The sequence below is a fragment of the Nasonia vitripennis genome (assembly GCF_009193385.2).
Source record: "Nasonia vitripennis strain AsymCx chromosome 1 unlocalized genomic scaffold, Nvit_psr_1.1 chr1_random0002, whole genome shotgun sequence".
Taxonomy (NCBI): Eukaryota; Metazoa; Arthropoda; class Insecta; order Hymenoptera; family Pteromalidae; genus Nasonia; species Nasonia vitripennis.
In genome coordinates this window covers 272,589-297,644 of record NW_022279588.1, presented here as the reverse complement: position 1 = coordinate 297,644, position 25,056 = coordinate 272,589, and the positions used below count along the sequence as shown (strand labels likewise).

The following is a 25,056-nucleotide window of genomic DNA, read 5'->3' as shown; positions in this document are numbered from 1 at the left end:
AAGTAATGTCTCATAGATTGAACTTATTACCATAAAAGCTGATTATTGATTGAATTGTCATAATATCAGACAGCAGTGTTATCTCGTTAAACTGTTGTACGCGTACCTACGTTTAGGAACATATTTGTCGATGTACACCTCATTATAAGTCCAAAACTATATATGTATACCGAATTTTGAGGACGCTTAATTCGAGGGTCGTGGCGATGCTGCGCTCAAAGTTTTGTTTAATTTATTTTCTCAGAGTTTTAGATTGTGGATACAATTTATGTTTATATTTTTTTTATTTTCGATCCTGGATTCGATTAACTATGCTTGTTTTTGCACGTGCGAAACATCTACGATATTTTTTCTAGCCATTACTACAAGGTTATTTTGGAACGATAATTTAAGCCATGTTCTCTGCGTAAAGTAATGTCTCATAGATTGCACTTATTACCATAAAAGCTGATTATTGATTAAATTGTTATAATATCAGACAGCAGTGTTATCTCGTTAAACTGTTGTACGCGTACCTAAGTTTAGGAACATATTTGTCGATGTACACCTCATTATAAGTCCAAAACTATATATGTATACCGAATTTTGAGGACGCTCAATTCGAGGGTCGTGGCGATGCTGCCCTCAAAGTTTTGTTTAATTTATTTTCTCAGAGTTTTAGATTGTGGATACAATTTATGTTTATATTTTTTTATTTTCGATCCTGGATTCGATTAACTAAGCATGTTTTTGCACGTGCGAAGATCTACGTTATTTTTTAGCCATTACTTAATTTAAGCCATGTTCTATGCGTAAAGTAATGTCTTATAGATTGAACTTATTACCATAAAAGCTGATTATTGATTAAATTGTCATAATATCAGACAGCAGTGTTATCTCGTTAAACTGTTGTACGCGTACCTACGTTTAGGAACATATTTGTCGATGTACACCTCATTATAAGTCCAAAACTATATATGTATACCGAATTTTGAGGACGCTCAATTCGACAGTCGTGGCGATGCTTTCCTCAAAGTTTCGTTTAATTTATTTGCTCAAAGTTTTAAATTGTGGATACAATTTATGCTTTATTAGATTTTTATGTTTATATTTTGTTTATTTTCGCTTCTGGATTCGTATAACTAAGCAAGTTTTCGCTTGTCCGAAAGATCTACGATATTTTTTTTAGCCATCACTACATGATTATTTTAAAACGATTATTTAAGCCAAGTTCTATGCGTAAAGTAATTTCTTATAGATTGCACTTATTACCATAAAAACTGATTATTAATTAAATTGTCATAATATCAGACAGCAGTTTTATCTTATTTTAAAATTTTTACACGTACCTAAGTTTAGGAACATATTTGTCGATGTACACCTCATTATAAGTCCAAAACTATATACGTATACCGAATTTTGAGGACGCTCAATTCGAGGGTCGTGGCGATGCTGCCCTCAAAGTTTTGTTTAATTTATTTTCTCAGAGTTTTAAATTGTGGATACAATTTATGTTTTATTAGATTTTTATGTATATATTTTGTTTATTTTCGCTTCTGGATTTGATTAACTAAGCATGTTTTCGCACGTGCGAAGATCTACGTTATTTTTTAGCCATTACTTAATTTAAGCCATGTTCTATGCGTAAAGTAATGTCTCATAGATTGAACTTATTACCATAAAAGCTGATTATTGATTAAATTGTCATAATATCAGACAGCAGTGTTATCTCGTTAAACTGTTGTACGCGTACCTAAGTTTAGGAACATATTTGTCGATGTACACCTCATTATAAGTCCAAAACTATATATGTATACCGAATTTTGAGGACGCTCAATTCGAGGGTCGTGGCGATGCTGCCCTCAAAGTTTTGTTTAATTTATTTTCTCAGAGTTTTAGATTGTGGATACAATTTATGTTTATATTTTTTTATTTTCGATCCTGGATTCGATTAACTAAGCATGTTTTTGCACGTGCGAAGATCTACGTTATTTTTTAGCCATTACTTAATTTAAGCCATGTTCTATGCGTAAAGTAATGTCTCATAGATTGAACTTATTACCATAAAAGCTGATTATTGATTAAATTGTCATAATATCAGACAGCAGTGTTATCTCGTTAAACTGTTGTACGCGTACCTACGTTTAGGAACATATTTGTCGATGTACACTTCATTGTAAGTCCAAAACTATATATGTATACCGAATTTTGAGGACGCTCAATTCGAGGGTCGTGGCGATGCTGCCCTCAAAGTTTTGTTTAATTTATTTTCTCAGAGTTTTAGATTGTGGATACAATTTATGTTTATATTTTTTTTATTTTCGATCCTGGATTCGATTAACTATGCTTGTTCTTGCACGTGCGAAACATCTACGATATTTTTTCTAGCCATTACTACAAGGTTATTTTGGAACGATAATTTAAGCCATGTTCTCTGCGTAAAGTAATGTCTCATAGATTGCACTCATTACCATAAAAGCTGATTATTGATTAAATTGTCATAATATCCGACAGCAGTGTTATCTCGTTAAACTGTTGTACGCGTACCTACGTTTAGGAACATATTTGTCGATGTACACCTCATTATAAGTCCAAAACTATATATGTATACCGAATTTTGAGTACGCTCAATTCGAGGGTCGTGGCGATGCTGCCCTCAAAGTTTTGTTTAATTTATTTTCTCAGAGTTTTAGATTGTGGATACAATTTATGTTTATATTTTTTTATTTTCGATCCTGGATTCGATTAACTAAGCATGTTTTTGCACGTGCGAAGATCTACGTTATTTTTTAGCCATTACTTAATTTAAGCCATGTTCTATGCGTAAAGTAATGTCTCATAGATTGAACTTATTACCATAAAAGCTGATTATTGATTGAATTGTCATAATATCAGACAGCAGTGTTATCTCGTTAAACTGTTGTACGCGTACCTACGTTTAGGAACATATTTGTCGATGTACACCTCATTATAAGTCCAAAACTATATATGTATACCGAATTTTGAGGACGCTCAATTCGAGGGTCGTGGCGATGCTGCCCTCAAAGTTTTGTTTAATTTATTTTCTCAGAGTTTTAGATTGTGGATACAATTTATGTTTATATTTTTTTATTTTCGATCCTGGATTCGATTAACTAAGCATGTTTTTGCACGTGCGAAGATCTACGTTATTTTTTAGCCATTACTTAATTTAAGCCATGTTCTATGCGTAAAGTAATGTCTCATAGATTGAACTTATTACCATAAAAGCTGATTATTGATTAAATTGTCATAATATCAGACAGCAGTGTTATCTCGTTAAACTGTTGTACGCGTACCTACGTTTAGGAACATATTTGTCGATGTACACCTCATTATAAGTCCAAAACTATATATGTATACCGAATTTTGAGGACGCTCAATTCGACAGTCGTGGCGATGCTTTCCTCAAAGTTTCGTTTAATTTATTTGCTCAGAGTTTTAGATTGTGGATACAATTTATGTTTATATTTTTTTATTTTCGATCCTGGATTCGATTAACTAAGCATGTTTTTGCACGTGCGAAGATCTACGTTATTTTTTAGCCATTACTTAATTTAAGCCATGTTCTATGCGTAAAGTAATGTCTCATAGATTGAACTTATTACCATAAAAGCTGATTATTGATTAAATTGTCATAATATCAGACAGCAGTGTTATCTCGTTAAACTGTTGTACGCGTACCTACGTTTAGAAACATATTTGTCGATGTACACTTAATTGTAAGTCCAAAACTATATATGTATACCGAATTTTGAGGACGCTCAATTCGAGGGTCGTGGCGATGCTGCCCTCAAAGTTTTGTTTAATTTATTTTCTCAGAGTTTTAGATTGTGGATACAATTTATGTTTATATTTTTTTTATTTTCGATCCTGGATTCGATTAACTATGCTTGTTTTTGCACGTGCGAAACATCTACGATATTTTTTCTAGCCATTACTACAAGGTTATTTTGGAACGATAATTTAAGCCATGTTCTCTGCGTAAAGTAATGTCTCATAGATTGCACTCATTACCATAAAAGCTGATTATTGATTAAATTGTCATAATATCAGACAGCAGTGTTATCTCGTTAAACTGTTGTACGCGTACCTAAGTTTAGGAACATATTTGTCGATGTACACCTCATTATAAGTCCAAAACTATATATGTATACCGAATTTTGAGGACGCTCAATTCGAGGGTCGTGGCGATGCTGCCCTCAAAGTTTTGTTTAATTTATTTTCTCAGAGTTTTAGATTGTGGATACAATTTATGTTTATATTTTTTTATTTTCGATCCTGGATTCGATTAACTAAGCATGTTTTTGCACGTGCGAAGATCTACGTTATTTTTTAGCCATTACTTAATTTAAGCCATGTTCTATGCGTAAAGTAATGTCTCATAGATTGAACTTATTACCATAAAAGCTGATTATTGATTAAATTGTCATAATATCAGACAACAGTGTTATCTCGTTAAACTGTTGTACGCGTACCTACGTTTAGGAACATATTTGTCGATGTACACCTCATTATAAGTCCAAAACTATATATGTATACCGAATTTTGAGGACGCTCAATTCGAGGGTCGTGACGATGCTGCCCTCAAAGTTTTGTTTAATTTATTTTCTCAGAGTTTTAGATTGTGGATACAATTTATGTTTTATTAGATTTTTATGTATATATTTTGTTTATTTTCGCTTCTGGATTCGATTAACCAAGCAAGTTTTTGCACGTGCGAAAGATCTACGGTATTTTCTCTAGCCATTACTACTACGTTATTTTGAAACGATTATCCAAGCCAAGTTCTATGCGTAAATTAACGTCGTATAGATTGCACTTATTACAATAAAAGCTGATTATTGATATAATTGTCATAATATCAGACAGCAGTATTATCTCGTTAAACTGTTGTACGCGTACCTAAGTTTAGGAACATATTTGTTGATGTACACCTCATTATAAGCATAAAACTATATAGGTATATATCATGTTCCATTTGTCGCTGTTCTTCTCTATTGATTTTATTCCTTTTTACGCATAATAGCTGTAAGTCCCCAAAATTAGGTATACATATATTTATTTGGTCTCAAATGACTGTATACATATAAATGTCCTCAAAATACGATGTATACGTAAATGATAGAGCCTAAACTACTATTTTTTCAAATAACTCTGTTTAAACTATAAAAATTGGGGTATACATTATGATTTTTGAGCTCAGCGACGTCATGTACATCTATATATAGTGTTTGTATAGCGATGTATACAACGTCCCCAAACTTCGGCAAAGGTATATATATATATATATACCTATATATATATATATATATATACGATCTTCATTGATATACAACTGAGCGAACGTCAGCGAGTGAGGCATCTGCTGCTAGTGTAAAGTGTAAGTGTAAGAGTAGGGGGAACCTACCCCCTAGTATATATACAGGGTGAGTCATTTTAATCTTTAATCTCAATTATCTCGTTGGCAAAGCATGCCAGCGAAAAAAGTTTCGGGTAAAAGTTTTAGGATTTTTCCCTGGCTATCTGATGATGACCTTGACAATGTCATTGAGCATGACCTTCTAGGTCATTTGAAGGTCAAGTCAATTTTTTCAAATAGAAACCCCTACTTTTGGCACCAGAAATGGAAAGAACGGGAAATTTTACGTTCGAACATGTGATTTTGGAAACAAATCATCTTTTGTGCGGAAATTACCTTTGACATCAGCCGAACCCAGGATGCACCATCGAGGAGGTTGTCAAAAGGATTTAGCATCTCATTTTTTGTTTTATTTTTTTTTATTTGTTTTTTTTTGTTTTTTCCCTTTTTGTTATTTTTTTGGTATTTTTATGGAATGTTAACTAGAGTTAACCATTGATTAATTGTTCGAAATTATCGCCGTTTTGTTGGATGCAAAGATCAAGTCGAGCTCTGAATAATCTTATGGTTCTAAGTAGAACATCTCGAGGGATTGCTGCACAAGCTGTACGAATGCGTTCGATCATATTATCTCGCGTTGTTGGTCGTTGAGCATAAACAACATTCTTAAGATATCCCCATAAGTAAAAATCGGGAGGGGTTAAATCAGGTGAACGAGGGGGCCAGGCAACTGGGCCACCTCGCCCAATCCACCTGCCATTGTAGCGGGTGTTTAAATAATCACGAACAATGCGTGCATAATGTGGTGGTGCTCCATCTAATTGGATCCACATTCTTAGCCTTGTGACTAGGTCTACATTTTCTAGTAATTCAGGTAAGATGTCTCGAAGTAATCTCAAAAAGTTTACCCCATTCACGTTCTCTTCAAAGAAATAAGGACCAATCAAATAGCCATTGATGATTCCACACCAGACCATAACACTCCAGCGGTGTTGATTGTCTATGGGCCTGAATCAATGAGGATTTTCATCTGACCAATAATGGCAATTATGTCTATTCAATTCTCCAGTGTTTCTGAATGTCGATTCATCTGAAAAAAGAACGTGCCTGAAAAAGTCTTGATCTTGTTGAATCATTCGTATTGCCCATCGACAAAAACGTACTCGCAAAATCATATCATTTGGAGTTAACTGTTGTGTTAATGTTATGTGATAAGGATGATATCTTCTCGCTCTCAATATTCGGGATGCTGTTGATTGAGGTATACCTATTACTCTTTCTATTTGTCGAGTACTAATGTGAGGATCAAGATGAATAATCGCTAGAATGGTAATAACACGAGGATCGTTTTCGTCATATTCATGATGACGGCGTTCACGAACAAAAGTTGCATTTCGAGTTCTCTGAGTTAAGGTTAGAGTTAAGGTCACGAGTTCCCCGGATACATCTCTTATTGCGTCCTCTAGCACCCCTAGTCGAAATCCGCCGCAGTAAGGTTCGGTGAGAGATATACGCTGAAGTAACTGATGCGGCCCACCCTTACCCGTACGTAGTCATCCCCCGTCCCTGATTCTGCGATTCCGCGCCTGGGCACCCAGACTGCGGCGGTCCTTGCATCGTTGGACACCCAGCCGGGTGTGTCTCGATCCGTGTACTGTTCGCTTATCAGGAGGATGTCCGCTTTGTTGGTCGTGCGGTGCGACCCGTGAGCCGCCAAATGGAGAACCTGGGTGGCGAGGCGATCTGAAGTTGCATGCGGAAGTGACCTGACCCATCTTTGGCTTCCGCTGACGTGCGAGACGGGAGGCCGGAATCTAGCCAATTATAGTCAATCGGCTTAGGCGAGTACGTGATATCGAATGACGTCTGCCGGAAACTCTCCAGAGAGCCGAGCACCTTCATTCGTGGTGGGAGGTTCGAGAGAGCCGAGGTGGACTAGTTCGATAGCGCGTGCTATACCCCGGTATGATATGCCCAGTCTGGTACCGCCTTCAGTCATTTGTTGGGGCCATGCCAGCTGCCCCTATAGACAGGGGGATCCGGGTGGTCGGACACATGCCGGGATGAAGAAAACTACTAAACATGGAGACCAATAACGAACATCAAGAAAATACACAGGAAGTCCTGGAATTGGAAACCCTAAGGGTGCCAACAGCACAAGACGGTGGATACCCAATCCACAAAGCAAGCAGCAGTGCCAGCATAGCCAGCGCCATGAGCGCAGCAGAGTACCGGTTCGAGAAGAAGGCACCGGTAGATGAAGAGAGCCAGACCATAAAGGCATGGCTAAAAGATCATGCCAGCCTGCGAGACAAGCTACTGGAAATAAGGCACACGACCAGAGAAATGATGAAAACTCTGGAGAAGCAGAAGAACGTGAATATTACGATTAAGGATGGATTACCTATTATAGGATCCACCATAATCGAAGATCTCACGACCCTCGATAAGATGGAAGCTGCTGCAAAGAGGCAGTCCCCCCAACAACCCAGAGCAGACAATCAAAAGCCTCAGAGGACGACAAAGTCGAAGAAGAGGGAGCGGGAATCATCCGACGGAGGAGATGGTACCCCCGCCAAAACAGACAAGAAAGAGGACAGAAGGGCACCCTCCACGAGCAACAAAACTGCAGAGGCACAAGAGCCTTGGCAACTAGCGGCAGGGAGAAAGGCAAAGAAGAAGGAGAAGAAAAATCAGGATCAAGACCAGCCTCAACAACTGAGGAAAAAGGCAGAGATGATCCCGCGGCGGAGAGGAGATGCAATCGTCGTAAGACCGGAACCGGGAAAAACTTACGCCGAGATCTTGGGACAGATCAAGGCAAGAGTAAAGCCGGAGGAGCTGAATACGGAGGTTAAGTATCTCAGCAAGACAAAAGAGGGCGGCGTTCTGATTGGCGTAGGTAAGAGTGATGATAAAATGGAATCACTTAAAACGGCCATCCAAACCGTCATTGGAAAGGCAGGCACAGTCAGGGGAAAGATCTCCAGAATCACACTGGAAATTAGAGACATCGACAGTCTTACGACGCAGGACGATGTCGGCAGTGCTATCACAGCCGAGACGGTCGAAGAAGATGCCAAAGTCCATCTGTTCGAGTCGAACACGAGGGAGCAGAGGGTGGCTCTACTAAAAAAAGGGAATATCCGTATCGGCTGGATAAACTGCCGAGTGAGAGTTCGCGCGAACCCCACGCGATGTTATCGCTGCCTCGGTTACGGGCACGTAAAGGCGAGATGTAAAGGACCCGACAGGAGCGCCAACTGCTGGAAGTGTGGCGCGAGTGGGCACAAGGCAGCACTATGCACTGTGCCAACCCAACAAAGGAGGTGTTTCTTATGCAAAGACGCTAAGATGGCCGAGGACAAGACGGTGCATGCACCAGGCACCGGTACGTGCGCGGTCTTCCGGGCGGCCTTAAAAGCGGGAAAAACGCAAGGTTAATGGCGCGGATACTTCAAGGTAACCTGCACAGAAGTAGGCTCACGATCTCCTACCGCAATTTGTCGCAGAGGAGAAAGCGGACATCCTCCTGATAAGCGAACAGTACACGGATCGAGGCACACCCGGCTGGGTGTCCAACGATGCAAGGACCGCCGCAGTCTGGGTGCCCAGGCGCGGAATCGCAGAATCAGGGACGGGGGATGACTACGTACGGGTAAGGGTGGACCGCATCAGTTACTTCAGCGTATATCTCTCACCGAACCTTACTGCGGCGGATTTCGACTAGGGGTGCTAGAGGACGCAATAAGAGACGTATCCGGGGAACTCGTCATTGGGGGCGACTTCAACGCGAAGGCCACGGAATGGAGTATGACGACAACGAATTGCAGAGGTAGCAGGGCCATCCTCGAGATGGCAGCTCGACTAAGCTTAGTGGTAGCAAACGAGGGAAACACCACTACCTATCGCAGACCAGGTTTTGGGGAATCTATACCGGACGTAACTTTCGCAAGCGAAACGACAATCCGCAAAATCAGGGATTGGCATGTCATGGAGGAATATACTGCAAGTGACCACCAGTATATACTTTTTGACATCCAGGACGACCACAGAAACAGGACCAGAGAAAGAAAAAGGCAGACGCCACGGTGGAATACCCGGCGCATGAACCGGGACAGACTTGCTGAAGAGATGCAAAGGGCGGAGTTCCCATCAATTGGGCTCCCTCGGCAACTGAGCGGACGCGAAAAAGCCGAAGCACTAGTAGAACGTACAACACGTCTCATCACGGAGTTGTGCGACGCAGCTATGCCAAGGGTGTCTTGCGGCCATATAAGACACCCGGTATACTGGTGGACGGAGGAAATTGCAAAACTCAGAAAAAATTGCTTTCACGCTAGGAGGGAGGCTCAAAAAGCTCTGAAAAGACAAAGGCCTGAAGCCCAGAACTTGTACGAGAGACACGACCGGGCGCGAAAAAGGCTGAAGGACGCGATAAAGGAAAGTAAGCGAAATAAGTAAGCCTAATAAGACCGAAATAGTCCTCCTGACAGGAAAGCGCATACCTACCATCATACCGATGAAGGTAGGCGGCGAGACTATAACGACGAAACCATCAGCAAAGTATCTAGGGGTAACTCTGGACACTAACCTGAACTACGGAGAATATCTAAATCGCGTCTGTAAAAAAGCCATGACTAGGATAGGTCAGCTTAGCCGACTCATGGCCAACGTGCGCGGGCCTAGGCCAACAGTCAGGCGGCTACTCATGGCGACCACCAACTCTATGCTATTATACGGAGCAGAGGTGTGGGCCGACGCGATGAGTATGAATAAGTATCGGAAGAAGATAACGGCTGTACAGCGACGGGGAGCCTTTAGAATAGCATGCTCCTACCGGACGGTCGAGGCCGAGGCATCGATGGTAATCGCGGGGGTAATCCCCGTGGATCTTCTTGCGACTGAACGCAAGCGGATCTACGAGGCTCGCTTAGCGTCGAATAGCATCTCGATCGCCGCGGAAGAAAGAGAAATAACAATGTGCAATTGACAGACTAGGTGGATCGAATGTCCTAAGACTAGGTGGACTAGGATCCTTATTAAAGATGTATGCCCGTAGGTGGACAGGAAGTGGGGGGAGGTTAACTTTTACCTTACCCAGTTTCTCTCCGGTCACGGATACTTTAGAAGCTACCTGTTCGCGATGAACAGGGTGGCATCACCGGGGTGTAAGTACTGCGGTGACGAACGGGACGACGTGAGACACATGTTTTTTGACTGCCCACGCTGGGCAGAGAAACGTAGAGTACTGGAGCTGACGATAGGGGCGTTCACGCCCGAGACTGTAGCTGAAACGATGCTTGATAGCAAGCAGAACTGGGATGAGATAATGGAGTACGTGGAGACGGTTCTCCGCGCGAAGAACAATGACGGTTGCTTGCAAGACTAGTTGTCGGCTAGAATAGCTTAAGCCAGGCGACCCCCCGAAGGAATGCGAAAGCGGCTACCGGGGGGGGGGGGCCCTTCTGAGAGCGGGAGTTTTAGTGAGTATGCCTGGTGTTGTCCCACACCAGGAGAGCCTCACACACGGGGAGTCTCGCACGGCTCCTGTCATGGTGCATTATGCATTCCTCCAACTCTCCGGATAAACAAAAAAAATATTGGTCTTACGGATAATAATCGAGTTTTACTAAGCGATTTTAATTGTCTTTCCTTGTAAACTCACTGATTACGTGCTACGGACGAGCTTGTATTTCCAATACTCGATTATTATTAATTAAAAAGCAATTTTCACATTAAAAAATTAATAAGCTCAAATGCTATACGTTTTTATACCTGAAGTTTTGACCATTGAATTCGGCCGATGCATCTGGACGCATTTCTCCAAGCTAATTTGGCTCCGAAAATTAATTCGGTTTCAGTTAATTGATATGTGCCAGTTGTTGATATTTCTTTTCTAACAGAATCCCAACGTGATTTATGAGCATCACTATCTAATCTGAAATATTTAATGAAATATTGCTATTAACCATAGCGACATTTTAAATAGTCAAAGAACCTCGGAGGAATTAAATGGGATTGTGGATCATTATGAAATAAGATATAAGATAACTAAACGGTAGACGGTTTGTTGCGCTTGGTAGCGTCAGACACAGTAGAGGAGGCGATTACAATTTACGATGTTTTTAGTAAGAACAGAGTGAAAAGGTGAGGACGGGTAAGGCGAAGGAGAGAAAGGGAAAAGCAGGGAAAATAACAGATAAAAAATTAAAGCGAAGGCGTGAAAAGGAAAAAGTGTACAGGGAAGAGGAAAAAACTATGAAGAGGTAGAAGAATTAGTTGAAAGGGCGGGAGGGTAGAAAGGTTTATGGTGTGGATATGAACGCGAGAACAGATATAGAGGGGCAGCGTAGATGAAAAAGGGAATGAGGAGAGAAGAGTTTTTTACGACAAGACAATAAACAAGGAAGGGAAGGAACTTCTGGACAGGATAAAGGAAATTGGGATGTGCATCCTCAACGGTAGTATAGAGGGAGATGAAGAAGGGGAACTAACATACATAGGAGGGATGGGGTGCTCGGATTACAGAATAACCAATGAGGAAGGCAGAAGAAAGATAAAATCCATTAAAATACGAGATAAAATTGAATCAGACCACTGGGCGCTAGAGATAGGTAGAGGGAGAGAGAGATTAGATTAGATTAGATTAATTGCTCTTTATTTTTGTACATTTTGTTGTACATATAACAAATTATAGTATATTATAAAAAGAATAAAAATTTTGTGTAAGGGTGCTAGTGCGTGTGAAGAGTGTGTAATGGAATGAAGTGAAATGAGATGAATGAGAATGTGTGTATGTTTGTGCGATGTTTATGTGTTTTCCAAATTAAAGAGGGAGAGAGATTAAATTAGAGAGGGAGAGAGAGAGGGGGGAGAGAGAGAGAGAGAGGGAGAGAGAGAGAGAGAGAGAGAGAGAGAGAGAGAGAGGGGGGGGGGGAAATGTAGAACATCTTCGTCGGCGAGGGCAAACCAGATTAAGGATAAAAAAGAAGAGCGAGGGGAGGGCTGGTGGGATAAGGAATGTACGAAAGTGAAGGCGGGAATGAGGAATGAAAGAGGGAAATTAAAGAGGCAGGATTAGAGAAGGAGGTAAAAGATGCGAATGAGGATCGGGCAGGGAAGAAGTTCTGGAACCTAGTTAAAAGAAGGAGGAAAGGGAAAAGGGTAGAAGCAGATGAAGGAATAGAGGAAGAAAAATGGATAGAGTACTTTAAAGGACAAGAGGTATGGAGAATGATAAGAAGTCTTGGAGTCAGCAAACAAATTAAAGAAAGGGTGAAGAAAATTTCCGTTTTTTTGCAGGTTTTAAACCAGGCTGGACCTCTTAAACTGCAGGTGGAGAGAGGAATAAGAGAAGCAGTGGAAAGACAGCTGATGGAAAGAGATGTCGAAATACTAAAAGAAAAACGAAAAGAGGAGAGAATACAGTGGGAGAAGATAAGCAGAATAATAGGTGAAATAAGGGAAAATGCCAAAAAGGTGAAAACAAAGCAAAGGAGAGAAAGAAAAATCAAGGGAAAGGAGGAAGAGAAGAAAGTGAAAACTGAGGTGGTGAGTTCAAGCAAGAGGAAAAGAATGGAGGAAGGAAAATGCAAGGTGTGGGAGAGAGGGATCATTGTACACAGGGGAAATATATGGTACGAGGAAGAAGATCTGAACGAGTGGGTGGAAAACTTTCTGTGTGGGACGCAATGGGAGATTGAGGACACCTACAACAAGGAGACGAAGAAAATAATTATCGCTAAAAAGAAGAGATGGAGGAGATTTGGATTTAGATTTTTTAGATTGACTTAATTTTATTAGCGTACATTATGTTGTACAATAACATTGTTACAGCATAATGAGTAAAGAATAGATACCATAATAAGTTGAAGTTATCTCTATTGAGATTGTGTAAAGTGAGAGTGTGTAAAGGTGAAAATGGATTGAGCGAGAATAAGTAAGTATGTGTGCGTATGCGTGGAGGATGTATAAGATGTTTATATGTTTTCAAGTTCAAAAAAGTGTTCTTCAGCTAGTTTTTTAAAGCTGGCGATGGATGTAGTTGTGTGACGTACTCCTTCCACGTGAGTTTAGAATCAAGCACTAATCCCAGATTACGCACAGATGATTCAAAATTGACCTAGGCAACCCTAATATTAATAAAAGTGTCAGCTACTGAGGGTAGTGCATTTATGTAGTAGGAGGAGACCAGGACAATTGCTTTAGTTTTACTAACGTTGAGTTTTAGCCTGTTTTGTGCAGCCCAGTACTTTATCCTCTCGGCGTTAGCACTCATTTCGCTAGATAAAGAATCGAGCTCCTCAAAATGTCATTGGCTCTAGATTTGCAAATCATTTGTTTATACAGTATACGCATGCGCAACTTTGTATATAAATAGCCAGGACAGTACTTTTATAGCTTAGTCTGTTTTTGCCCTTTGAAGCGGGCAGGACAGTAGAACATGAAATTATTTAAGATATATAATTTTAATATTTCTCTAATTTACGTTTCCTTTCAAATGATGATATTCCTGATTGTTCAACTATAGCGGACTAAGCATGAACCTACAAGTCAGTTTAGACAACACCGATTACCGTATTGCCTCGATGTTTGTAAATGCAGTCCACGCATACGCAACTTTGTGTATAAATAGCCAGGATAGTACTTTTATAGCCCAGTCTGTTTTTGCCCTTTGAAGCGGGCAGTACAGTAGAACATGAAATTATTTAAGATATATAATTTTAATATTTCTCTAATTTATGTTTCCTTTCGAAAGATGATATTTCTTATTGTTCAACTATAGCGGACTAAGCATTAACAAACAAATCAGTTTAGACTACCCCAATTATCATATTGCCTCGATGTTTGTATATACAGTCTACGAATACGCAACTTTGTGTATAAATAGCCAGGATAGTACTTTTATAGCTCAGTCTGTTTTTGCCCTTTGAAGCGGCGAGGACGGTAGAACATGAAATTATTTGAGATATATAATTTTAATATTTCTATAATTTACGTTTCCTTTCGAAAGATGATATTTCTTATTGTTCAACTATAGCGGACTAAGCATTAACAAACAAATCAGTTTAGACTACAGCGATTTCCGTATTTCTCCGATGTTTGTTTATACAGTGTATGCATGCGCAACTATGTATATAAATAACCAGGACAGTACTTTTATAGCTCAGTCTGTTTTTGCCTTTTAAAGCGGAGAGGTCGGTAAAACGTGAAAATATTTTAAAAGTATAATTTCAATATTTTTCTAATTTATTTTTTATTTAGAAGGATGATAATCGTGATTAATAAAATATAGCAGACAGACCATTATCTAACAAGTCAGTTTAGACTACACCGAATTCCATATTTCCCCGATGTTTGTTTATACAGTCTATGCATGCGCAACTTTGTATATAAATAGCCCGGACAGTCCTTTTATAGCTCAGTCTGTTTTTGCCCTTTGAAGCACGAAGAGGTCGATAAAACATGAAAATAGCGCAAAAATATAATTGCAATATTACTCTAATTTACTTTTCCTTGTGAAAAATCATATTCCTGATTGTTCAACTATAGCGGATTAAGCATTAAAAAACAAATCAGTTTAGACTACACCAATTATCGTATTGCCTCGATGTATGTATATACAGTCTACGCATACGCAACTTTGTGTATAAATAGCCAGGATAGTACTTTTATAGCTTAGTCTGTTTTTGCCTTTTAAAGCGGAGAGGTCGGTAAAACGTGAAATTATTTAAGATATATAATTTTAATATTTCTCTAATTTACGTTTCCTTTCGAATGATGATATTCCTGATTGTTCAACTATAGCGGACTAAGCATTAACCTACAAGTCAGTTTAGACAACACCGATTACCGTATTGCCTCGATGTTTGTATATACAGTCCACGCATACGCAACTTTGTGTATAAATCGCCAGGATAGTACTTTTATAGCCCAGTCTGTTTTTGCCCTTTGAAGCGGGCAGTACAGTAGAACATGAAATTATTTAAGATATATAATTTTAATATTTCTCTAATTTATGTTTCCTTTCGAAAGATGATATTTCTTATTGTTCAACTATAGCGGACTAAGCATTAACAAACAAATCAGTTTAGACTACCCCAATTATCGTATTGCCTCGATGTTTGTATATACAGTCCACGCATACGCAACTTTGTGTATAAATCGCCAGGATAGTACTTTTATAGCCCAGTCTGTTTTTGCCCTTTGAAGCGGGCAGTACAGTAGAACATGAAATTATTTAAGATATATAATTTTAATATTTCTCTAATTTACGTTTCCTTTCGAATGATGATATTCCTGATTGTTCAACTATAGCGGACTAAGCATTAACAATCAAATCAGTTTAGACTACCCCAATTATCGTATTGCCTCGATGTTTGTATATACAGTCCACGCATACGCAACTTTGTGTATAAATCGCCAGGATAGTACTTTTATAGCCCAGTCTGTTTTTGCCCTTTGAAGCGGGCAGTACAGTAGAACATGAAATTATTTAAGATATATAATTTTAATATTTCTCTAATTTATGTTTCCTTTCGAAAGATGATATATTTATTGTTCAACTATAGCGGACTAAGCATTAACAAACAAATCAGTTTAGACTACCCCAATTATCGTATTGCCTCGATGTTTGTATATACAGTCCACGCATACGCAACTTTGTGTATAAATCGCCAGGATAGTACTTTTATAGCCCAGTCTGTTTTTGCCCTTTGAAGCGGGCAGTACAGTAGAACATGAAATTATTTAAGATATATAATTTTAATATTTCTCTAATTTATGTTTCCTTTCGAAAGATAATATTTCTTATTGTTCAACTATAGCGGACTAAGCATTAACAAACAAATCAGTTTAGACTACCCCAATTATCGTATTGCCGCGATGTTTGTATATACAGTCTACGCATACGCAACTTTGTGTATAAATAGCCAAGATAGTACTTTTATAGCTCAGTCTGTTTTTGCCCTTTGAAGCGGGCAGGACAGTAGAACATGAAATTATTTAAGATATATAATTTTAATATTTCTCTAATTTACGTTTCCTTTCGAATGATGATATTCCTGATTGTTCAACTATAGCGGACTAAGTATTAACCTACAAGTCAGTTTAGACTACAGCGATTTCCGTATTGCCTCGATGTTTGTATATACAGACTACGCATACGCAACTTTGTTTATAAATAGCCAGGATAGTACTTTTATAGTCCAGTCTGTTTTTGCACTTTGAAGCGGGCAGGACAGTAGAACATGAAATTATTTAAGATATATAATTTTAATATTTCTCTAATTTACGTTTCCTTTCGAATGATGATATTCCTGATTGTTCAACTATAGCGGACTAAGTATTAACCTACAAGTCAGTTTAGACAACACCGATTACCGTATTGCCTCGATGTTTGTAAATGCAGTCCACGCATACGCAACTTTGTGTATAAATAGCCAGGATAGTACTTTTATAGCCCAGTCTGTTTTTGCCCTTTGAAGCGGGCAGTACAGTAGAACATGAAATTATTTAAGATATATAATTTTAATATTTCTCTAATTTATGTTTCCTTTCGAAAGATGATATTTCTTATTGTTCAACTATAGCGGACTAAGCATTAACAAACAAATCAGTTTAGACTACCCCAATTATCATATTGCCTCGATGTTTGTATATACAGTCTACGAATACGCAACTTTGTGTATAAATCGCCAGGATAGTACTTTTATAGCTGAGTCTGTTTTTGCCCTTTGAAGCGGGCAGGACAGTAGAACATGAAATTATTTAAGATATATAATTTTAATATTTCTCTAATTCATGTTTCCTTTCGAAAGATGATATTTCTTATTGTTCAACTATAGCGGACTAAGCATTAACAAACAAATCAGTTTAGACTACAACGATTTCCGTATTTCTCTGATGTTTGTTTATACAGTCTATGCATGTGCAACTATGTATATAAATAACCAGGACAGTACTTTTATAGCTCAATCAGTTTTTGCCTTTTAAAGCGGAGAGGTCGGTAAAACGTGAAAATATTTTAAAAGTATAATTTCAATATTTTTCTAATTTATTTTTTATTTAAAAGGATGATAATCGTGATTAATAAAATATAGTAGACAGACCATTATCTAACAAGTCAGTTTAGACTACACCGAATTCCATATTTCCCCGATGTTTGTTTATACAGTCTATGCATGCGCAACTTTGTATATAAATAGCCCGGACAGTGCTTTTATAGCTCAGTCTGTTTTTGCCCTTTGAAGCGGGCAGGACAGTAGAACATGAAATTATTTAAGATATATAATTTTAATATTTCTCTAATTTATGTTTCCTTTCGAAAGATGATATTTCTTATTGTTCAATTATAGCGGACTAAGCATTAAAAAACAAATCAGTTTAGACTACCCCAATTATCGTATTGCCTCGATGTTTGTATATACAGTCTACGCATACGCAACTTTGTGTATAAATAGCCAGGATAGTACTTTTATAGCTCAGTCTGTTTTTGCCCTTTGAAGCGGCGAGGTCGGTAAAACGTGAAAATATTTTAAAAGTATAATTTCAATATTTTTCTAATTTATTTTTTATTTAGAAGGATGATAATCGTGATTAATAAAATATAGCAGACAGACCATTATCTAACAAGTCAGTTTAGACTACACCGAATTCCATATTTCCTCGATGTTTGTTTATAAAGTCTATGCATGCGCAACTTTGTATATAAATAGCCCGGACAGTGCTTTTATAGCTCAGTCTGTTTTTGCCCTTTGAAGCGCGAAGAGGTCGATAAAACATGAAAATATTGCAAAAATATAATTGCAATATTACTCTAATTTACTTTTCCTTATGAAAAATCATATTCCTGATTGTTCAACTATAGCGGACTAAGCATTAACAAACAAATCAGTTTAGACTACCCCAATTATCGTATTGCCTCGATGTTTGTATATACAGTCTACGCATTCGCAACTTTGTGTATAAATAGCCAGGATAGTACTTTTATAGCTCAGTCTGTTTTTGCCCTTTGTAGCGGCGAGGACGGTAGAACATGAAATTATTTGAGATACATAATTTTAATATTTCTATAATTTACATTTCCTTTCGAATGATGATATTCCTGATTGTTCAACTATAGCGGACTATGCATTAACCTACAAGTGAGTTTAGACAACACCGATTACCGTATTGCCTTGATATTTGTATATACAGACTACGCATACGCAACTTTGTGTATAAATAGCCAGGATAGTACTTTTATATTCCATTCTGTTTTTGCCCTTTGAAGCGGGCAGGACAGTAGAACATGAAATTATTTAAGATATATAATTTTAATATTTCTCTAATTTACGTTTCCTTTCGAATGATGATATTCCTGATTGTTCAACTATAGCGGACTAAGCATTAACAAACAAATCAGTTTAGACTACAGCGATTTCCGTATTTCTCCGATGTTTGTTTATACAGTGTATGCATGCGCAACTATGTATATAAATAACCAGGACAGTACTTTTATAGCTCAGTCTGTTTTTGCCTTTTAAAGCGGAGAGGTCGGTAAAACGTGAAAATATTTTAAAAGTATAATTTCAATATTTTTCTAATTTATTTTTTATTTAGAAGGATGATAATCGTGATTAATAAAATATAGCAGACAGACCATTATCTAACAAGTCAGTTTAGACTACACCGAATTCCATATTTCCCCGATGTTTGTTTATACAGTCTATGCATGCGCAACTTTGTATATAAATAGCCCGGACAGTCCTTTTATAGCTCAGTCTGTTTTTGCCCTTTGAAGCACGAAGAGGTCGATAAAACATGAAAATAGCGCAAAAATATAATTGCAATATTACTCTAATTTACTTTTCCTTGTGAAAAATCATATTCCTGATTGTTCAACTATAGCGGATTAAGCATTAAAAAACAAATCAGTTTAGACAACACCGATTACCGTATTGCCGCGATGTTTGTATATACAGTCTACGCATACGCAACTTTGTGTATAAATAGCCAAGATAGTACTTTTATAGCTCAGTCTGTTTTTGCCCTTTGAAGCGGGCAGGACAGTAGAACATGAAATTATTTAAGATATATAATTTTAATATTTCTCTAATTTACGTTTCCTTTCGAATGATGATATTCCTGATTGTTCAACTATAGCGGACTAAGTATTAACCTACAAGTCAGTTTAGACTACAGCGATTTCCGTATTGCCTCGATGTTTGTATATACAGACTACGCATACGCAACTTTGTTTATAAATAGCCAGGATAGTACTTTTATAGTCCAGTCTGTTTTTGCACTTTGAAGCGGGCAGGACAGTAGAACATGAAATTATTTAAGATATATAATTTTAATATTTCTCTAATTTACGTTTCCTTTCGAATGATGATATTCCTGATTGTTCAACTATAGCGGACTAAGTATTAACCTACAAGTCAGTTTAGACAACACCGATTACCGTATTGCCTCGATGTTTGTAAATGCAGTCCACGCATACGCAACTTTGTGTATAAATAGCCAGGATAGTACTTTTATAGCCCAGTCTGTTTTTGCCCTTTGAAGCGGGCAGTACAGTAGAACATGAAATTATTTAAGATATATAATTTTAATATTTCTCTAATTTATGTTTCCTTTCGAAAGATGATATTTCTTATTGTTCAACTATAGCGGACTAAGCATTAACAAACAAATCAGTTTAGACTACCCCAATTATCATATTGCCTCGATGTTTGTATATACAGTCTACGAATACGCAACTTTGTGTATAAATCGCCAGGATAGTACTTTTATAGCTGAGTCTGTTTTTGCCCTTTGAAGCGGGCAGGACAGTAGAACATGAAATTATTTAAGATATATAATTTTAATATTTCTCTAATTCATGTTTCCTTTCGAAAGATGATATTTCTTATTGTTCAACTATAGCGGACTAAGCATTAACAAACAAATCAGTTTAGACTACAACGATTTCCGTATTTCTCTGATGTTTGTTTATACAGTCTATGCATGTGCAACTATGTATATAAATAACCAGGACAGTACTTTTATAGCTCAATCAGTTTTTGCCTTTTAAAGCGGAGAGGTCGGTAAAACGTGAAAATATTTTAAAAGTATAATTTCAATATTTTTCTAATTTATTTTTTATTTAAAAGGATGATAATCGTGATTAATAAAATATAGTAGACAGACCATTATCTAACAAGTCAGTTTAGACTACACCGAATTCCATATTTCCCCGATGTTTGTTTATACAGTCTATGCATGCGCAACTTTGTATATAAATAGCCCGGACAGTCCTTTTATAGCTCAGTTTGTTTTTGCCCTTTGAAGCTCGAAGAGGTCGATAAAACATGAAAATATTGCAAAAATATAATTGCAATATTACTCTAATTTACTTTTCCTTATGAAAAATCATATTCCTGATTGTTCAACTATAGCGGATTAAGCATTAAAAAACAAATCAGTTTAGACTACACCAATTATCGTATTGCCTCGATGTTTGTATATACAGTCTACGCATACGCAACTTTGTGTATAATAGCCAGGATAGTACTTTTATAGCTTAGTCTGTTTTTGCCTTTTAAAGCGGAGAGGTCGGTAAAACGTGAAAATATTTTAAAAGAATAATTTCAATATTTTTCTAATTTATTTTTTATTTAGAAGGATGATAATCGTGATTAATAAAATATAGCAGACATACCATTATCTAACAAGTCAGTTTAGACTACACCGAATTCCATATTTCCCCGATGTTTGTTTATACAGTCTATGCATGCGTAACTTTGTATATAAATAACCCGGACAGTGCTTTTATAGCTCAGTCTGTTTTTGCCCTTTGAAGCGGGCAGGACAGTAGAACATGAAATTATTTAAGATATATAATTTTAATATTTCTCTAATTTATGTTTCCTTTCGAAAGATGATATATTTATTGTTCAACTATAGCGGACTAAGCATTAACAATCAAATCAGTTTAGACTACCCCAATTATCGTATTGCCTCGATGTTTGTATATACAGTCCACGCATACGCAACTTTGTGTATAAATCGCCAGGATAGTACTTTTATAGCCCAGTCTGTTTTTGCCCTTTGAAGCGGGCAGTACAGTAGAACATGAAATTATTTAAGATATATAATTTTAATATTTCTCTAATTTATGTTTCCTTTCGAAAGATGATATATTTATTGTTCAACTATAGCGGACTAAGCATTAACAAACAAATCAGTTTCGACTACCCCAATTATCGTATTGCCTCGATGTTTGTATATACAGTCTACGCATACGCAACTTTGTGTATAAATAGCCAGGATAGTACTTTTATAGCTCAGTCTGTTTTTGCCTTTTAAAGCGGAGAGGTCGGTAAAACGTGAAAATATTTTAAAAGTATAATTTCAATATTTTTCTAATTTATTTTTTATTTAGAAGGATGATAATCGTGATTAATAAAATATAGCAGACAGACCATTATCTAACAAGTCAGTTTAGACTACACCGAATTCCATATTTCCCCGATGTTTGTTTATACAGTCTATGCATGCGCAACTTTGTATATAAATAGCCCGGACAGTCCTTTTATAGCTCAGTTTGTTTTTGCCCTTTGAAGCTCGAAGAGGTCGATAAAACATGAAAATATTGCAAAAATATAATTGCAATATTACTCTAATTTACTTTTCCTTATGAAAAATCATATTCCTGATTGTTCAACTATAGCGGATTAAGCATTAAAAAACAAATCAGTTTAGACTACACCAATTATCGTATTGCCTCGATGTTTGTATATACAGTCTACGCATACGCAACTTTGTGTATAATAGCCAGGATAGTACTTTTATAGCTTAGTCTGTTTTTGCCTTTTAAAGCGGAGAGGTCGGTAAAACGTGAAAATATTTTAAAAGAATAATTTCAATATTTTTCTAATTTATTTTTTATTTAGAAGGATGATAATCGTGATTAATAACATATAGCAGACATACCATTATCTAACAAGTCAGTTTAGACTACACCGAATTCCATATTTCCCCGATGTTTGTTTATACAGTCTATGCATGCGCAACTTTGTATATAAATAACCCGGACAGTGCTTTTATAGCTCAGTCTGGTTTAGCCCTTTGAAGCGGGCAGGACAGTAGAACATGAAATTATTTAAGATATATAATTTTAATATTTTTCTAATTTACGTTTCCTTTCGAAAGATGATATTCCTGATTGTTCAACTATAGCGGACTAAGCATTAACCTACAAGTCAGTTTAGACAACACCGATTACCGTATTGCCTCGATGTTTGTATATACAGTCCACGCATACGCAACTTTGTGTATAAATTGCCAGGATAGTACTTTTATAGCTGAGTCTGTTTTTGCCCTTTGAAGCGGGCAGGACAGTAGAACATGAAATTATTTAAGATATATAATTTTAATATTTCTCTAATTTATGTTTCCTTTCGAAAGATGATATTTCTTATTATTCAACTATAGCGGACTAAGCATTAACAAACAAATCAGTTTAGACTACAGCGATTTCCGTATTTCTCCGATGTTTGTTTATACAGTCTATGCATGCGCAACTATGTATATAAATAACCAGGACAGTACTTTTATAGCTTAGTCTGTTTTTGCCTTTTAAAGCGGAGAGGTCGGTAAAACGTGAAAATATTTTAAAAGAATAATTTCAATATTTTTCTAATTTATTTTTTATTTAGAAGGATGATAATCGTGATTAATAAAATATAGCAGACATACCATTATCTAACAAGTCAGTTTAGACTACACCGAATTCCATATTTCCCCGATGTTTGTTTATACAGTCTATGCATGCGCAACTTTGTATATAAATAACCCGGACAGTGCTTTTATAGCTCAGTCTGGTTTAGCCCTTTGAAGCGGGCAGGACAGTAGAACATGAAATTATTTAAGATATATAATTTTAATATTTTTCTAATTTACGTTTCCTTTCGAAAGATGATATTCCTGATTGTTCAACTATAGCGGACTAAGCATTAACCTACAAGTCAGTTTAGACAACACCGATTACCGTATTGCCTCGATGTTTGTATATACAGTCCACGCATACGCAACTTTGTGTATAAATCGCCAGGATAGTACTTTTATAGCTGAGTCTGTTTTTGCCCTTTGAAGCGGGCAGGACAGTAGAACATGAAATTATTTAAGATATATAATTTTAATATTTCTCTAATTTATGTTTCCTTTCGAAAGATGATATTTCTTATTATTCAACTATAGCGGACTAAGCATTAACAAACAAATCAGTTTAGACTACAGCGATTTCCGTATTTCTCCGATGTTTGTTTATACAGTCTATGCATGCGCAACTATGTATATAAATAACCAGGACAGTACTTTTATAGCTCAGTCAGTTTTTGCCTTTTAAAGCGGAGAGGTCGGTAAAACGTGAAAATATTGCAAAAATATAATTGCAATATTACTGTAATTTACTTTTCCTTATGAAAAATCATATTCCTGATTGTTCAACTATAGCGGATTAAGCATTAAAAAACAAATCAGTTTAGACTACACCAATTATCGTATTGCCTCGATGTTTGTATATACAGTCTACGCATACGCAACTTTTTGTATAAATAGCCAGGATAGTACTTTTATAGCTTAGTCTGTTTTTGCCTTTTAAAGCGGAGAGGTCGGTAAAACGTGAAATTATTTAAGATATATAATTTTAATATTTTTCTAATTTACGTTTCCTTTCGAAAGATGATATTTCTTATTGTTCAATTATAGCGGACTAAGATTTAACAAACAAGTCAGTTTAGACTACACCGATTGCCGTATTGCCTCGATGTTTGTATATACAGTCCACGCATACGCAACTTTGTGTATAAATCGCCAGGATAGTACTTTTATAGCTGAGTCTGTTTTTGCCCTTTGAAGCGGGCAGGACAGTAGAACATGAAATTATTTAAGATATATAATTTTAATATTTCTCTAATTCATGTTTCCTTTCGAAAGATGATATTTCTTATTGTTCAACTATAGCGGACTAAGCATTAACAAACAAATCAGTTTAGACTACAACGATTTCCGTATTTCTCTGATGTTTGTTTATACAGTCTATGCATGTGCAACTATGTATATAAATAACCAGGACAGTACTTTTATAGCTCAATCAGTTTTTGCCTTTTAAAGCGGAGAGGTCGGTAAAACGTGAAAATATTTTAAAAGTATAATTTCAATATTTTTCTAATTTATTTTTTATTTAAAAGGATGATAATCGTGATTAATAAAATATAGTAGACAGACCATTATCTAACAAGTCAGTTTAGACTACACCGAATTCCATATTTCCCCGATGTTTGTTTATACAGTCTATGCATGCGCAACTTTGTATATAAATAGCCCGGACAGTGCTTTTATAGCTCAGTCTGTTTTTGCCCTTTGAAGCGGGCAGGACAGTAGAACATGAAATTATTTAAGATATATAATTTTAATATTTCTCTAATTTATGTTTCCTTTCGAAAGATGATATTTCTTATTGTTCAATTATAGCGGACTAAGCATTAAAAAACAAATCAGTTTAGACTACCCCAATTATCGTATTGCCTCGATGTTTGTATATACAGTCTACGCATACGCAACTTTGTGTATAAATAGCCAGGATAGTACTTTTATAGCTCAGTCTGTTTTTGCCCTTTGAAGCGGCGAGGTCGGTAAAACGTGAAAATATTTTAAAAGTATAATTT

The 25,056-nt window shown here is 36.9% G+C and overlaps 1 protein-coding gene across 7 annotated transcripts in view; it reads right to left on the bottom strand.

Moving 5' to 3' along the window:
• Nucleotides 1–25,056, bottom strand: part of Nos (nitric oxide synthase) — a 1,339,001-nt gene that overhangs the window by 1,205,843 nt on the left and 108,102 nt on the right. For 5 of the 7 annotated variants that reach the window (XM_032601207.1, XM_031933451.2, XM_032601209.1 and 2 more), the window contains 1 exon segment: nucleotides 11,138–11,300. The exons of the other annotated variants lie outside the window; for them this stretch is intronic. In XM_032601207.1, the coding sequence (XP_032457098.1) occupies nucleotides 11,138–11,300 (163 nt within the window). 7 annotated transcript variants of the gene reach the window in all.